The sequence below is a fragment of the Silene latifolia genome, chromosome 11, assembly GCF_048544455.1.
Source record: "Silene latifolia isolate original U9 population chromosome 11, ASM4854445v1, whole genome shotgun sequence".
NCBI lineage: Eukaryota > Viridiplantae > Streptophyta > Magnoliopsida > Caryophyllales > Caryophyllaceae > Silene > Silene latifolia.
This window is the reverse complement of record NC_133536.1, coordinates 105,496,849-105,514,853: the sequence shown is the minus strand read 5'-3', so window position 1 is coordinate 105,514,853 and position 18,005 is coordinate 105,496,849. Positions and strand designations below refer to the sequence as shown.

The following is an 18,005-nucleotide window of genomic DNA, read 5'->3' as shown; positions in this document are numbered from 1 at the left end:
TTTGTGATGTAGTATTGTTTGTTTATCATTGTTGTAGGTGACGATGTGGTACTCATTATGCATTTGTATGATTGATTGCATCCTAGCGGATTGCGAAAAGATAGGGTTTTCCCTACTCAGTTGGTTGTGCAATTGGTTAAGTTGTTTGTGATTAATTGTTGGCATGTTATCTCTTTGATTGGAATCGATGGAGGTTGATTGGGTTATACTGTTGGTTGATTGTTGTTATGGGACCATGTCGGGAGATGGTTCCAACCTCATGTTCGCCCCTTGTGACTTTCGTGACAATGGGGATGTGCACATTAAGGAGCTGGGTTCGCTCGTTGCGATGAGCGGGGCTTAGGTGGTATGGTTGCGGTCCCCACTGGCGGTATGGGTTACCTGTTACGATGGGTAACCTGGTAGGGCTACACATTTTAGTATGTAGTCAGTTATTGGTGATTGTTGGAGTATTGGTTGATTGTGTTGTTTGCAATTGTTTCCGCTGCGTATGCTTAATTTGGTTATACAATTGAATGACCCCGTTTTATGTTTCCAAAACTATGGTGATCCATTCGGGGATGGTGAGCAGGTGGTGGATGTTGAGATAGCTTGCAGGATATGGATGGGCAGAGTCATCACTTGTTGCGTCGTTTAGCTGTAGCTGGGTTTAGTTTCATGACATTTGTTTTTGGTTGTACCGTTTTGGAGTTTTAAGACTTGTAACCTTTTTCTTTAAGTTGTTTTAATAAAAGTTATTTCATTATGGGTTCTATGATGCGTACTACCTCGGGTAACCGAGATGGTAGCACCCTCTAAGGTGGTCCTTGGTAAGGCACTTTGGTATATGGGGGTGTCACACCGCAGCCTTGCCACTTAAGCCCCGATCATTGCAACAAGCGAACCCGGATCATTAATGTGCACATTCCCCTTATGACGGGAGCCATAAGGGGCGAACATGGGGATGAAGACCAGCACCCTAAAATGGCTTCACAATCAATACCAACAATATCACCAATATCAAAATGCCACAATAATCCACATCAATGATAATCACACATTTTCACATAACTTATAATCAATTAAACAAAAAACTGAGTAGGGAAACCCTACCTTATTCGCAAATCTGAAAGACAAATCAACAAAGCGAGCTAGAACTGCTCCTCTACGAAATCGTCACCTAACAATGATAATCAAACAATATTAATCACAAACCATCACTAATCATCCCTTAATCCCCAAATAAACCCAAATTAAGGTTTGCTCAACTTTTAATAACAAATCAATAAAGCATAAAGAATACTTATTACTGCGATAGACACGGAATACAAGATGCTAAGACTCACAATCGATCGGCCTTTGACTTGGAAATGATGTAGATGATTAGAGAAGCAGCAACGTAGTTTAGGTTTTGTGAAAAATTATTGTAAAACTGATTAGAACTGCTTAACACGTCTTAAATACATCTCTAATCGTTTTAACCAAAACCGCGGAAAATAACTTGTCAGACCGGGCATACTCGACCAAGTAGGTCATACTCGATCGAGTGTTTCCCGTACTCGGCCGAGTGCACCCAAGGCATTAGCCTGCCTCAAAACACTCGATAACCCACTCGATCGAGTACAACCTACTCGACCGAGTTCACTATGCTCATAAATATGTGGTATTACATCATATACGGAGGAGGGGTTCAATGATGCAATGGATGACCTACGACAACTAAGCCCAAATGCTCATCTTGAAATGTGCTTAAGAGACGTGAAAAGATTTTGCAGATGCTTTTATAAACGATGGGCATGCACAGGGGTTACTTGCAACAATATGGTCGAGACATTTAACTCATGGATTCTTAAAGCTAGGGAGAAGCCTATTTTAACCATGTTAGATGAAATAAGATGGAAGGTTATGTCTAGGATAGCGGGAAAAAAAGTACAAGCTACCAAATGTAAGAGCAGTGTTACACCTAGAGTAAGAGCAATAATAAATGATCAAATGCAAGCTGCGAAGAATTGGAAAGCTATACAGGCATGCCCAAATGTGTATTAAGTGAAGCATACTCGTAATAGTGCAATAACATTTGCGGTCAGGCTAGATAAAAGTACATCCGGCCAGTGGTGGAGCGGAGGGGGGGGGGTGGTAGTAGGGGCGCTCGCCCCCACTAACGTTTCAAAATTTCGAAATTTATAGTCAAAATTTTCGGATTTTTTCGAGGCCCCCTTATAATATTACCCTTTCCGTCCCCGTTGACTTAAAATCCTGGCTCCGTCACTAAGTACATGTACTTGTAGATATTGAGATGTGAACGAAATTCCTTGTGAACATGCAACAACTGCTATATGCATGAAATGAAAATCCAGAAAATTATGTTGCATTTTGGTGCAGCAAAGAAGCTTACGAGTTATCCCATGCATTCTCTTTGGAGCCCTTGAATGACCAAAGCATGTGGAAGAAAATTGATGGGAGTGTAATTTTAGGAAGTGGTCCTAAAATTAAATACGGGAGACCTCCTAATAAAAGAAAAAAGATCGTATGGGGAAGGCAAGCGCAAAATATATGCACATAGGATTCCAAGAGGTGGACAACAACTATGCTCAAATTGCAAGGAGTCTGGACATAAAAGTAGCACCCGCAAATATAAAGTACCTATATGCAGCACCCAAGGATCAAATCTGCGCAAAATGGTAGAAATTGAGGTGATTTGGGGTAAAAATTAGATTTTTGGTTACTTTAGTAAATGAAAGAGAAGGGGAGTGATGTATCTACTTGTGAATTAATACCTTTAGCAATGGAGCTAAGAATACACAAAGGAAGCCATTAATGTTGTATATGAGAGCTTGATATCTTAGTGGAGCAAATTTTTGGGTGGATCAGAAGAATAGACGATGGGAATGGAAATGAAGTCACTGGAAAGTGGAAGTGCAAAGAGGAAAGCAATCTAATTATACTCGTATAATTAGATTGTACGTATTTCGTATGATTTTACATTAATTAGATTTTTTTTTTTTGTTAATCGAAGCGCACACTTAGTCGCATTACAATAGAGGGGATGGGGGATTCGAATCTGAGACCTATTGTCCATAATACCTCCGTCTTAACCATTAGACTAAGACATTTCGGTATACTTACATTAATTGGCGTTGGTGTATGTATGTATGTATTGAGGGGGGGGGGGGTGAGAAATTAAATCCCTTTGATACACCGGTCCGTTTTTCTTAAGACCATTGCTTTTGATCTGAAATAAGACGGGTAACATGTCATTATTTTACAATAAAATGTTGTTATTTTTTGACAACATGTTACCATTATTGTTCACATCATTTTCAGGGTAAAAAATGACACCTCTAGTCATAACATTTTGTGAATTAATTGGTTACATTTTCTTAAAAAATGGCAACATTTTATCCGTCTGACAAATAAGACCAAAAATATCCGTTTAAAACAAGAATTTGTGTTAATACACATTTTTGCAATAGGGGACCACTTTTTAATTTTTTGTCCCCCGAATTCAAGGGGCCTTACACATTTTTGCAATAGAGGACCACTTTTAAATTTTTTGTCCCCCTGAATTCAAGGGGCCTTTTATACTATGTAGATGTAGATGTACATATTGCAAAAATGTGAGTAAATTAGTGGCAAAAATAAACCCCACAATTCTTAAAGATGAAACAGAGGACAGAAGAAAGCAAAGCGACTCGTATCAAACACCCTTCAATTGGACTCTTCTTAAATGCATTTTCAATTTTGGATTTCTTCGGTCTTTAGGTCTTATATCCCTCAAGGTTATTAATGAACTCATCAATAAAGTTTGTTATTATTCCATTTCCAGTTTAGCAACTTAGCTATGATGTCTCTTTGCATTTCCTTCCCATTTGGTTTGAATTTGACATAACACGAGAATGTAACGAATAATGATTTATCGATTCAACGAAATCATTTGTCCAAGGATATGAGCAAGTAAACCTACGCTATTTCGTTAAGCAAATTATTTTACTTGGATAAATCAATTCCTTAAAATTGTGCCTTTCGTGCTCTCTAAAGAATGTACCGAATTCTCAGACTTATGACTTGGCTTCGGTCTTGATTAAGTTCCGTTTCTAACAAGAACTCTTACATTAACATTACAATAATTCTACCATTGACCATTTCCGCTTCACCAACCCAGGATCTAATTCTACGAGTTATCTTTTAGAGAACAAAAATTGTTTCTCCCGGCTTTGAGTTGGTTCGCCTACTTCATATTGGAGAAAAAGAAAGGCAGATAGCTATTTACAATCTAACGCACATGACGGAAATAATTATGTCCTTCGCATACTGAGGATAGATAACATTACTATTACTTACTAGTTACAATCATTGACCTTCATCCTCTGTTTCTTCGTCTTCCTCTTCAAAGTCCAACCCTGTGATAACCATCTTTCCTATGTTAACTGAAACAGCACGAAAACAACTATATCTTAGAATGCTGAGGATAGACCAATAACATAAAGTGGACAAATTACATCCTCTATAAGACAAAGGTGCCTTTCGATTTTACCACACGGCGAATTATGACACAATTTAGAACCAAAAGTGCAGGGTGGAGACGTTGAGTTAACCATGGTTAGGGACATGATATTAAATTCGATATGAGATTTGATCTTATAATGGACGCTGCACCTAAACTTGGCCATAGCGCTATAAATTCAGTCAAGATCGCCTCAATATGTTGTTGAGGTAACTTTGAATATCTTAATAATACTCAGATCGCAATGCACTGAGGCGACCAGAATTTAAATATGGAGAGTTACATTTAAATTTGTTTGTCAAGCTCAACAGGAAATCTTATCAATCATGTACCATCAAGTTGAAAACCAAGATTAATGCACAGTTAAAAAAAAAAGTTTAAACAAGAGCAGCCACCACTTTCACCCATCACTTTTCCTTTTGTATTAATCCCTATAACACCTTAATCCATCAATTGAATCTAGGAATCATCGAAGATTTGAGAGGATAGACTGCATCTGGCTATTGTTACAGTCCTTACAGAAAATAGTTTTTTCTTCTTTTTTGATTCATTGACTAAAGTGGCTACGCTTCTTTCTCCTGTGAAGTAGTGGTCCTTCGATGCAGTTCTCGACGCAATTTTCATCTTGGGTCATTCGGAAACAGCCTCTTTGTGTTGCTAACACAAGGGTATGGCTGCGTACATCCAACCCCCCCTTACCCCGCAATTTGCGGGAGCCATTGAGGCACTAGGGTAATGTTGTTGTTTTGATTCATTGACAATTAAGAAGAAAGCAATACAGCACAGATTACTACATACTTTCTAATTGTAACAGAAATAGATAATGCAGGTATAAACAGCATGATTAACAGAAAAGGAGACCAGAAAATTATATAACCAAACAAGATTCCAGTAATGCTAAAAACTTTTAAACAGTTTCACTTACCAACAGCATCCATGCCTGTCAATTTGGGCATAAATTGCCTGATGTGATCTTCAGCTGCTTTATCAGCTTTGAGAGATTCGCACTCAAAGGAGACTAAAATCTTGTTTTCTGCTAACTTTTGTTCAACTTCCTTGACCACGTCTTTCTCCCAGCTGTTGTATCAATATTGTCAGAATGAAGAAATATGCTCCCTATGTTACAAAACGCTCTGACCTAGTGACCTTAGCAATTGAGAATGAACAAAAGCCTAATATGAGAGAAGTTTGAATTATTGCTAAGGCTATTGCAATAAAAATTGGGACATGCATCTTAAATCAATATGATGATCAAACATCAGTCACGCCTATTAAGGAAAGGGATAGCTTAAGGACCTACCACAGTTAGACTATGAGCGACACTTGAGTATGTGCCTATATATGGCGTGAACGAGGCTCCAATTTCGGTAATCTAATGATTTACTTTTCACTATTTGAAAATGAGCCTCGTCTGAAATCATTTTAGCCTTGGTATAGAACTCGAAAAGAGAGAGAAACTAATCATGAATGCATAAATGATGTAGCAATCGTCGATATGCTCGTATTGGCGATGTTATCGTTGCTGTGATCTTATCCCATTAACATTGATGATGAAAGGAAGCCGTAGATATATTAACATTGATAGATTTAGCATTGGGGAAGGATGTAGCAGATATATTATCCCAAACAATCATTGGCAGCATAAATGATCTTATCTCATCACTAACATGGATGGATTATGCAGTTGGTTTTTAAAGATGCCTGGCATTCTGGCAATATATTGGTGCTGATATTATTAGAGCTGTTCAGAATTTCTTTCAGACTGGAAGGATTTTAAGGCAGATTAATAATACAATCCTCACAAAAATTCCTAAGATGGAAATACCTTATTCTGTGACCCAATTTCATCCAATTGTTTGTTGCAACACCATTTATAAATACATTGCAAAGCTGTTGTGTAATAGACCTGGTGAAGTTCTCCCTTTTCTTATTAGCCAGAACCAAAGTGCCTCTTCATAAAAGGAAAGGATATTGTTGAAAACATTCAAATCTCTCAATTTTGTGAAGCTATACAGTAGCAAATCCTGCTCTCCTAGGGTAATGAAGATTGATCTCATAAAAGCTTATGTCTTATTTGAATGGAGCTTCCTTTGACATTTTCCCAGAGATTTTCATTACATTGATAATGGAATGTGTGACATCTCCATCCTATTCCCTTGTCATAAAACAGTGAGATTTTGGTTACTTTCAGAGAAAACATGATGGAATGAGCCAGAGAGATCCCTTATCATCTTTACTTTTTACAATTTGTATTAAGTATTTGAGTGGAATTCTATGTGGTTCAAGAGTATGATGGATTTAGGAATCACTCTTTGTGCAAACCCCTCAAGTTGAGCCTTCTCTGCTTTGCTGATGACCTGCTCCTATTCTATAGAGGGGACATGAATTCCATAACGTTCTTATTGTGTGCCTTTGAAACTTTTTCTAGTGCTTTATGTTTGAGGATGCATTGAGGGCAAATCTGGTATCTATGGCAATGGAATGGAACCTGGATGTATTCAGGAGGAATTAGAACAGAAATCAGCCATGCACATCTACCATTTCGATACCTAGGTGTTCCCATTGCTCCTAACATGTTGCCGGTCCTTTTTTTTTTTTTTTTTTTTGACAGCAACAAATAGCATAGCTTACAAAAGAGCTTCTTGGACAAGATTATGAGCTATCCTATTCACCCCCCTAGGACAGAAACTAAGAAAGCAACAATGAAAATGGGACGCAATAGACTTTAAATCATCGATAATGCACTTAACAGATGCAATCGCCTTCTCCGCTTCAGCAACCTGCATAACCAAGATAAGATAATCCGTAACAAGTCTAACATGAAGGCACCCTTCGTCCAAGGCCCATTTGAGTGCCATGATAGCTGCATGTCCTTCGGCATGCAGGGCAGAAGATGCAAACGAGCGAGCGTGAGCAGTATTCCTTAAGGTAGTCCTTGAAGGTTCTAGTCTTGCACAAAGTTGTATCCAAAATTAGAGCTCTTGGCCCTAGAAAGTTATCATTTTCTGAGAGAATGGTCCTCAGTTGTATCCCGTATTTTATTAAGTTGGATAAAATTATTTTAATTGATATTTTGGATTTAATTATGTCATTTGACTATTTTCGTCTCTTTTACGAGTCCTTTTTTAAAGTCCGTCCTTAGTGGACTCAAGACGGATTTGGGAAAAAGTCATCGAATTAACCAGTTTGAGTTTATTTTGCTAAATGAACAAATTTCGTTAAAATCCGCTAATTTAGTAAAATCGCTAATAGTTCCGTTTCAAGCAGATTTCTTATTATTTCCATTAACTAGCTAAGTTTATTTTATTTTCATTCATTAAAGTTTACGTTGACTTTCCATTACATTTTCGCTCTCGTTTTGTTTTTCATTTTCCCTTTTGTATTCGCATTTTGAGGTGTGCGTGCACCCATGGACGGTTCTAAATAGGGATGTCAGCGGGGCGGGTACAAGTGGGTACTGCCCCGCACCCGCCCCAACTTTGGCGGGGATGGGTAGAACTTTGGCGGGTGGTGGGGCGGGTGCGGGTACGAAAATTGTACCCGCCATGGGTAATGGGGCGGGGATGGATTTTCCATCTTACCCGCCTCATACCCGCCTACCCGCCAATCATTAAAAAAATTAATACGATTATGCCAATTTTTAAATCTTATTTAGTTATAATTAAGATATAATGTTAATAATAGCTATTTTATAAAGTTTTTTACAAACTTCTTTGGTGAAAAATAAAATTATAAACATAAATTCAAAAAAAATGGAAATTAATCGTGATTAAATCAACTTTTGCGAAAAAAACTATTGAATAAAATTATGTTGCAGCGGGTTAATGGGTAAGCGGGGCGGGTACAGTTTTATATTTCCAACCGCTGGGGCGGGGATGGTTTTGGAAACTTGTACCCTCCACGGGTGGTGGGGCGGGGATGGGTGCAAGTTTTTCTTGGTGGGTACGGGTACGGGTACGGGGGAGCCTATATCCACCACCGCCCCGCCCCAATGACATCCCTAGTTCTAAAGGATGATTCATGTGAGTCGACCCCAAATCATTTTGGGATTAAGGCTCTGTTGTTGTTGTTGTTGTTGTTGTTGTTGTTGTTGTTGTTGTTGTTGTTGTTGTTGTTGTTGTTGTTGTTGTTGTAAGACGGTATAGATTGACATGTAGTGATCGTTTTGAGATGAATTAGGTTGTCGATTTTGATAAAGGGAAGTTGTATATTGTTTAGGGGACTGCCTTGCTACACTTGTGTTTTATTGTAGGTGAGACAAGGTGTATTACGGGTTATGCATATACTTATGTAAGTCGGAACATAATAGAGATCTGTGGTTGTTTGTACCCCTGTTTAATTGTTTCCGTCTTTGTGTTGCATGGTTGTTCTATGTTTGTTATGAGACTAAGGGCTCTAAATCACTATATTTGGACATGGAAGTTGAATATGGGTTAGAATATCATCTATGCAGCATTAACATGGATAGTTTTAGGGTGTGGATACAAGTAAAGGAAGTAGAAATTGTTAGTAAGAAGGGGTATGAAATTTCAGATTTTCTACTCCATTTTGGAGTCGAATTTATGACCTGATTTAGGATGATCCGGATAGGGATTCTGGAAGTTTATTATACTACTCTGAGTCAGCTTTCCAATGCAACAAAATGCAACAAACGGTCTGCAAAAAGACCTTATAACGAACCCGTACGACCTAAAACAGTGAAGTGCTGTACTGCTGCCCCTGTTATACGGGTCAGGCTACAGGGTGTCAGAAAATGAATTAGAAACATGTCTAAACAAGCCCGATAAATATGAAATAAAATATGTATATTATCTATACGTTATGACGCATCTTCCGGTGAAAGTAGAGTTAATGGGTAGTTCAATTGCTTGTATTAATATAGCTAGAAAGTTGGATGCTAGGTGAGTAGGGTACATCTTGGTACTAGGAAGAATGAAATTTGTATGTTTATCAGGTGAGTGTATCCTTCCCGTGTTATCATGTAATTAATTCCGTGCATAATTAGGAACCGCCTTGATGGTCTAGGTTGTAAAGAAGGTACGTAAGTGACCTACATTTTTGTATGTCGTGTTATTGCTAAATCAATTTCAAATTCCCTAAGATCGTTTCAATTCGGACCCTAACTCATGTGGCGTGGACTAGGTGGCTAGATTGAAGTTATTCGACCGTGGTTATGTGTTGTAGCCCAGTTACGGGTCTCGGGGTTACGGGATGTTACCGTAGCCGTTGAATCGGATACGTGTTGTATTCCGAGAGTATAGTGTCGGGTTACCGAAAGGCTGATACTGTACTTAAGCTAGGACTTCTTATATCGGCTATGTGTTCTAGTCCGATTACTGGGGTATGTGTTGTATCCCGATAGCGTGATGCTATTTAGTTGTCCTACCGGGAGATCGTTGGTTACTTAATTTTTATGGTTAATTGGCATTAGTACGTTGGGACATGTCCACTATGTCGTCTTTGGTCATGGGTTATCCCCCGTGCTTTCTTTATTATGATGTCGTTTTTAGTCGTAGTAAAGTGGGACACGTTTTGGGTTGTTTCCATTCTGTTATCACACGATTTATTTATTTATCCTATGACGTATGTTTGATAAACTTGTCTGGTTTGTATTGTACTTACGTTATTACATTGTAATATGGCTGGGATGCCACCTGAGTTACTCCGCACTGACTGTTACATTTATTTTTATGAATGACAGGTGACAGGTCGGTCGGTGTTATATGTTGTGTTATATGATGGGGGGTTACAAGACGAGTGGCTAGCGAGCGTTGTTGAGGCAACAATACACCCTTTCAATTATCATTCGTTATTGCACTTTTTGAAAATTCGGAGGGATCCGAGATCCCTCGAGTATTTCTATTCGTATTATGTATTTATTTTGTAAAAGTAGTAATTAGGTTAAATAGTTTTCAAATGCTTTCAGTGAACTCTGCGACCATGCCTCGAAGTTTTAAAATTTACGTATTTTCCGCTGCTAATTATGTATTTATTCTTTTGTATAACCGCGGGGGTTCACATACTGGGCTAGGATCTTTATACTGTCTGTGAGTATAATGAAGAAGATAACTGCAATATGCAGGAATTTCTTATTGCAAGGGCAGGAGTGTGCATCCTCACCTCCACTTGTTGCTTGAGAGCAGATATGTAAGCCTAAAAAGCTTGTGGAGTAAGGTTTTGTTGGCATTTTACGATGGAAAATAGCAGCCAGTGGTAAATATGTGATGAATTGTGTAAAAGGCTGATCATTTATGGGTGAAATGGATTCATAATATATATTTAAGAAATGAGGATTAGAAAGGGTATTTGCCGGAGCAGGGAATAGTTGGACATGGAGAAAAATTTGTTGGGTTAAGGACAAGCTTGTGCCAGCCTGCCAGGGTACTATGAAAATTGAAAATTGGTGGAATAAGGGTGACAAGCATACTAAATAGCGGCAGGGTATGAATGGTTAGTGCATATGGGATCAAAGGTTGATTGGTATCATTGGGTCAGGAACAGAATCAGTAACAAGCATAACCTTATTTCCTGGTTGGGGCAGGTGGTTAACAAAAGACAGACTGATTCGGATGAATATTTGCAGAGATGAACTGTGCTTCCCGTGTGAAGAAGCTGAAGATCATAGCCATCTGTTCTTCAAGTGCAAGTTTAGTAGATGACGCTTGGAATTGCTGTCTGATTGGTTACGAACTAGGCTTTTATTGATATTGTGCAATGGTGAAATACCACGAGATTTGGGCCACTTTTGCAGAAGAAAGTTTTGTTGTAATTTGCTTAATTGTAGGAACTTACATTTCTACCAAAAAAAAAATAAAAAAATAACATCTGAGCCTTAATCCCAAAATGATTTGGGGTCGGCTGACAAGAAACCAAAAAAAAAAAAAAAAAAAAAAAAAAAAACATTGATGAAGAAATCTTACCCATGAGCATGTTCAACATTATGAAACCTAGCAGCATCATGTCCTTTGCATTCCACAACCACGGCTACCTGTTTGTTGATCTGTCAAGCAGGTAGGTTGGAAAATGAAATAGAAAGGCAAAAAAGTGCTTCTAGTAAGATAAACAATAGGACATGGAGAAAGCAGGATGTAGGGCATCTTATATTACCCTGAAATCAATAATTTCCAGCTTAATCAAGCGGTAATCCTCCCCTCTGCTGCACTCCCTTTCGCACGTCAGCTCTTTAAAAATTAGCAAGATATTAGATACAAATAACAAAATTGGAAAATTTCACTTTTTTTTTTTTTAGACAAATGTGTACTAGTTTTATATATATAATAAAGTTCGAGTACAAACAAAGCCGCTACAAAACAAGCCGAGGGCCAGAAAAAACCCCTAAACTACTAGAAACGCAACTAACATAACTACTATTACAAACCGAATTAACACGAACACAAAGACGACGCTTTTTAAATGGGGGATGAAAATGGCTATCAAAATGGATTGCGCCATCCTCTTTTCTCTTAAAACTCACAACCTTATCCACAGTTCCAAACCTGCAAAAAACAGATGAATCCCTAACAGTCAACAGAGACTTACCCTTTACCTTTCCTCGAACCAAGGTTGAACAATGTCGGCTACTAGTCTTCGCCTCAAATCTGCTGCAAGCCCTCTTTGAATGTGTCTTCATGGCTGTGAAAACAAACATGCTTTGACTTGGCACGGGGATAGAGTTGGTGTTCCCAGGCTGGTCCAAAATGGCGGCTTCAATCATTGAAATATCGCTAACTTCACTAATTTGATCGAAACTTCTTTCGGCTGACAAACGTGCTCTCTTTACCTCGTGATGATCAGCGTCTTCGTCATCAGAATTATTCAGAGTACTTGTTGGTCCAATGTCCGAAGTTGTAAAATGATGGATGGGCAAAGGAGAATAAGAGGGAACTGCTGCTTCCCGTGAAAGATCTTCATGGGGAGTTCCCGTCAAGGTAAAAGATTTAGTGATGACGGGACGAACACTCATGGAAGCCCCCGATATAGGATGGAAAAATTGTAGATTTTTCCCTAGCATCAAGGTCTCGTAATCCTTGGCTGAAAGATACAAATTTTTGTGGGAATGTTTTTTGTTGGTAAAACTGAATTTAGTAGTTTCCGGGACAAGGGAAACAGAAGGCTTACTATCACACCAAAGTGTCGTGGGAGGGTAAGGCTCGGTAATGATGGTGGAGTCCGTAAACATGTCTGAACTCCCGCAACCATCCTTTTTCACACAGCTTATCTCATTTCCCAACAACTCCATTGTACTACAAGAAGCACCACTCACAACATCAATAGGGTCAATCTTGTTGTCCATATCTACGTCAAGTAAAGGTTTCTTACCTTTCCGGTCTCTGCCTAAAGGATCAAAAGGACAAGCGACCCTTTTTCCATTGGAATTCAGAAGAAGGCATTCAGTGACAAAGCTGAGTTCACGAGTAACGTCCTTATTTTTCGGGTCAAGTTTCAAGGCATGCTCTAAATCATTTTTGGCCTCTACAAGGAGATTCAATTTCTTTAAGGCGCATCCTCTACGATACAAAGCTTTCACATTGAAGGGATCAAAGTTTAAGACCACATTGGAGAAACATCGGGCCTCATTGTAGTGAAAGCGCTTCAACTCAAAGCGGCTAAATTAAGGACAAGGGATAGGACAAGCGAAGTTGCCGCAGGTTGTTCTTGTGTGGGCGGAATGGCAATAAAACAGAAAAATTCTAGAGCCAATTTATAGAGACTACCAGTAAGGGATAATTTACCGTCTTTGAAAAGAGAATTTCCGCGACCTTTTATCATATGGATAGTGTAAAAAGATGGCTCCCCCATACTCATAATCCACATAACCAACTCATCATCAACCACACCATTATCATCAAAAACCAGAAAATCACCAAGACTAAGAAGTAGTGACATATAATCCATAGTAAAAGAGCTGAACCAAAAGGGATGAAAGATGCCATGAGAATTGAGCGAATTTAACTTTGATGCTATGGAAATATTTTTTTTTTTTTGACAAGAATAAATCGATTCATATATAGCATATGCAAATTCTACTTAAGTGACCTGAGACTTGAGCCATTCCTCCATTTGGTGAACTCGAGATTAATCTAACCAAAAGTTCATCCAAATACCAAGTATTTTTAAGCAGTAGCGTTTTTTGGCCAAATTATGGGAAAGATGACCTTAATATTTACTTAATGTTTATTTTTGCATTTCATTATGCCATAAAACGTCATTATCTAGAGGAATTGACTATGTTCTACATAGGCCACCAAATTGAAAACTTGTTTAAAACTAGGTTATCAAAGCGAGAAGTTGTTTAAACATGAGGTCACCAAAGTGGAATTTGTGGAGACGCAAGCCACCAAAGTGAATTTAGAGCACACCTCAAGCACAAAAGAGGAAATTTTCCGGAGTGACATAATTTTAGCAGCGAAAACACAAAGAAGAAAGACAAGACAAAACAAGGAGAAGAAACAAAGAGGTTAAATAAGGAAAAAGAGAACCGCGAAAAGAATAGGTACCATTAACATTAATTCACCATTGACCTGGAACGACAAATCCATTTTTCTGATTAATAGTACAAGTATTGTAGTACTAAAAGATAAAACCTAAGATAAAGATTTGTCTATGTGTAATGAAAAATTAGACCAGATCAAAAGGAAAAGGCATTAAAAGATTGATAATGATATCAGTTAATAACCCTAATTACGGCGACTTTGTCAAGGTTTTTAAAAGTTTCGATGACTGAATTTTGAAGTGGTCTCATTCACATAATTGGCCAACATCAGGGCGCGATGACCGATCATAACGCAATAATATAAAATCCATAATATAACAGATTGGTCAATACTAAACCTGGTAAACGGGTCAATCGGGTCGGGTTCAGGTCGAATCGGTTTCAGGTCAGATCGGGTCATTTCGGAATGAGGTCATTTTTGGATGTGGATGGGTAGTTGCGATAATAAACATTCGGGTAAGGGTTGAATAGTGTCGGGTCAATTCGGGTCCTTAATTCGGATGCAGATCGACTTTGGGTTGGGTTATTCGGGTCGGATTGGTTTTGCTAGGTCTAGTCAATGTCATGATATTGGATTCATATCATAGGAAAGTGTCGACGGAATCAAGAGGTATTTGATACTAGAGGCTCCAAAGCCATTGGGACACAAAAAATGCAACTTGGTATTGAACCACTGATATTAACCAACATTTAGAAGCATTTCAATCCAAAAGAATAGAAAGGAAAGACGTTATGGAGTAACTAGTGTTGGAAAGTGAATCCTCATTGAGCAATACACATAGGGTAGCAATGACAACATTATCCCTAACCACAATATTAAACAAGTGTGAGCAGCCAAGGTTTTCATAGTTCGTGATATCCAGGGCTGTATTAAAGATAAAAGATTTCTACCAGCTATTCTAGAGATAGGCAAGACTCCTCTAAGATGACATGGGAATAGTCATATGTCCCACAACCACAACATTATCCCTACGATTCAAGGGATCCCACATATCAGAGGTTAGGAAGGTTCAGACATATGCAACCTTACCCTATGTTGGCAACACAAAGGTCAGATTCTGTCACATGTCTCAAAGTGAATACAAAAATAACTCATGAAAGCAAGCACAAGCAGCAAAGTGAACAAGAGGCAGGGAATCTCAGTCCAGAGCTGCAGGCAAACTAGATTAATTTAAGAGCAGGATAATTTTCTACCCACAGATGAACACTAATATCGGGTCTACAGCTCACACACAGCCAAACAAAAATGCTATTTCATCTTCTCTGTTTTCTCGTGCCTTTGTAAATTGTAATAGTTAAGGCACAACCATGGTGATGCATCCTTCACTTGACCAACACAGCCGATATGATTAGTACAAAAGGACACTCAAAATTGCGACATTTTACATGCCACAACGTCATAGTGCGATACTTGCATTCGAGATGTTTTCGTGATTGCTAATAATACTGTGCTTCAATACCACATATAATATTAGTCGCAGACTACTCGCAGGTCAACCAAATGAGACGGAAGTACCTTTGAAGCTTTGATTATGACATTGGGTTAATCATCTCCGACCATCAGAAACATCATTCAAAATAATTTTATTTTGACCACCACTAAATTCTTAACCCAATTTTAAAAGCATTTCAAGTTGTTCATGAATCTGGCTAGAAGTAAGCATTTCCATTCCTAGTGTTCGATATGCTTACTTAGCCATCTAGAATGATATGTATATAACTCCATCCATCCCATTATTATTGCCCTCTCTATTGCCGGATGATTTAAGGAAAAGTGAAAAAACTAACAATTATACCCCTTGAATTAAAGAGAGTGGGGGACAATTTATGATTGATGGAGTGAGAGTTAATTATCTAGGGGAAATGATAGATGTTCACTCTTTTCCCTAACTAAATTTTGAAGGGGACAATTAAATTGGGATAAATTATAAGGGAAACGGGAACAATTAAAATGGGAAGGAGGGAGTACAAAATCATCTAAATATATTTCTGAACGATCTTTCTTCAGATAGGATGCTGGAAAAAATAGAATGGCACCATTTGATTCTTCATTTGGAAAATTTTGTTCATCACAAAGAGGAGGTAGCTTAGTACTGAAGGTAACATCACTAGTAGTTTTTGAATTTTTGCAGCTCATGTACATATTTAACCATGAGTTCAGTTTGCCAACTTTTATGTAGTACGGAGTACTAATTTTCATAAATTTTGTACTACTATGAAGTTGTTGCTGTTACACTATGCCACATAGATACAAGAGGACTCTATGTACATACTGATTTTCATAAATTTTGCGCTTCATTGCTTTTACTAAACATGTTAAGAAATTTCTCTTCATCGCAAGTTTCTCACATACCAGAATTCGAATCCTTAGACAAGGAACAAAATCCAAATTACATACTGGTAACTATTATCATTCAACAATCTAGCAACTTACGCTTACCATTCACATCACACCACAAAGAGCAATTGTCCCGTAAAATCATTGAGGGTACTACTAATACTCATGGCCTAGAACCCTAGAATCAAACCTGACATATAAAAACTCACCTCAATTCTCCCTTTACACCAAAAGAAAACAAATTCAAAGAACAAGGAGATACTAATAGAATATATACTATCTCTAATGGATTTTGTACATATATTGACTAACCTGCCAAATACCATTGCCACAATCTCTAATAGGGGTTGTAAGCTCTCTAAGCTACGGATGCATCCTCATGTAACCCTAGCGAGTAATGACGTATTACCATTATACTTGTATTTATACGTAAATTATACTCGCCTTATCTTTCTTATACATTCCCTGTTCAAAAGTCAGAATACTAGCCAGTCCCATCTGACAAAACGATAGATATAAGAAATAACTACATTCACATTACCATTCCATCCCCAATGGAGTACCTATCCAAGGAAGGATGTATGAAAGTTTTCCTGTTTACCCTACTTGGTCGGGGAGGGTGCAAATTATGTCGGAATGGACGAAAAAGAAGGAAACGGGAGCACTATAAAGGGGATGTAGTATCAAGTAAGGCAAGGAATTAGACTCTTTGAGACACAACTTATTCAGGAACTACAACACAAGTGCAAAACCAGACTATTTTTATAAACCCACAAAATCAATTTTGGGTTTTTATGGGTCATTTCCATGTTAGTGGATTCGTTTTACACAATATTAGCGTAAAAGCGTCTTACAGTTACAAAGACGGAATGGTGAAGGAAAGAGGAGGGAGGTAGAAAATACCAGTGCCATGAAGGCCATAACAGGTAGAGTGAGGAAGATGGATGAAATGACCAGAGATGGAACCACATGGAAGTAATGCTATTGACGCCACTCCTTCCATCTTCTTCGTTGAATCTTCTCCTTCTTCTGTAAAAACCACATCATTTACCAACGCCAACTAAATTAATTATTAAATATTACTGTTTTTCTAATAAATTGGAATAAAACAAGTAGGTTTACCCATTAGTTTCAAATTGTGATGTGTTCGTCAACGATTAGAATTCCAGTTTGCAAGTGTTCTTCCTCACGATTTACCACCGCAAATGGGTGTTTGATAGAGTCGTAGCACTAGTGTAACCGTGCAATTTTTATTTTTATTTTCTTTTTTTGGTACGTGAGAGGGAGCCCTAGGAGTAACACTACCAGATAACACAAATTATCAATATAGACACGCATATCCGTCTATAGCTATAAACGGGTCAAATATCCATCCACTTTAAGTAAAACGTGACATTTCGTGTTAATGTGGTGACATTTGGTCTGTTTTGCTTAAAATGGGTGGATATTTGGCCTGTCTGTAGCTATAGACGGATATCCTTGTCTATAATGAGACGTTTTGACCAGATAAAGAGACAACTAAAATTTAGAATATAGCGTAAATCATAAGGAGAAGTCGAGTAGCGAATAAGACTCTAGTAGAGGCCGACGAAGATACTCTGCACGATTGGTTTCTCTGTAAAAATGATCTATTTTCACCAACCAACCATCTAGTTAGTTGATAAACTCTTTGCATCGTTGGACCAAAGGAC

General features: G+C 38.1%; 1 protein-coding gene across 3 annotated transcripts; it reads right to left on the bottom strand.

Moving 5' to 3' along the window:
• Window positions 1-3,947: 3,947 nt before the first annotated feature.
• Window positions 3,948-17,611, bottom strand: LOC141611846 (uncharacterized). 3 transcript variants are annotated; one of them, XM_074430487.1, is made up of 6 exons: window positions 17,437-17,611; window positions 17,218-17,343; window positions 11,591-11,664; window positions 11,404-11,483; window positions 5,409-5,560; window positions 3,948-4,406 (listed from the first exon to the last, which is right to left on the bottom strand). In XM_074430487.1, exons 1-6 carry the CDS (start codon window positions 17,438-17,440, stop codon window positions 4,330-4,332), a joined length of 513 nt encoding a protein of 170 aa, XP_074286588.1. In that variant the 5' UTR covers window positions 17,441-17,611; the 3' UTR covers window positions 3,948-4,329. The 3 variants fall into 3 exon arrangements, with proteins under 3 accessions (XP_074286588.1, XP_074286590.1, XP_074286589.1); XM_074430489.1 differs by having other exon boundaries at window positions 3,948-4,379; XM_074430488.1 differs by having other exon boundaries at window positions 11,404-11,471.
• Between the last annotated feature and the right edge of the window lie 394 nt (window positions 17,612-18,005).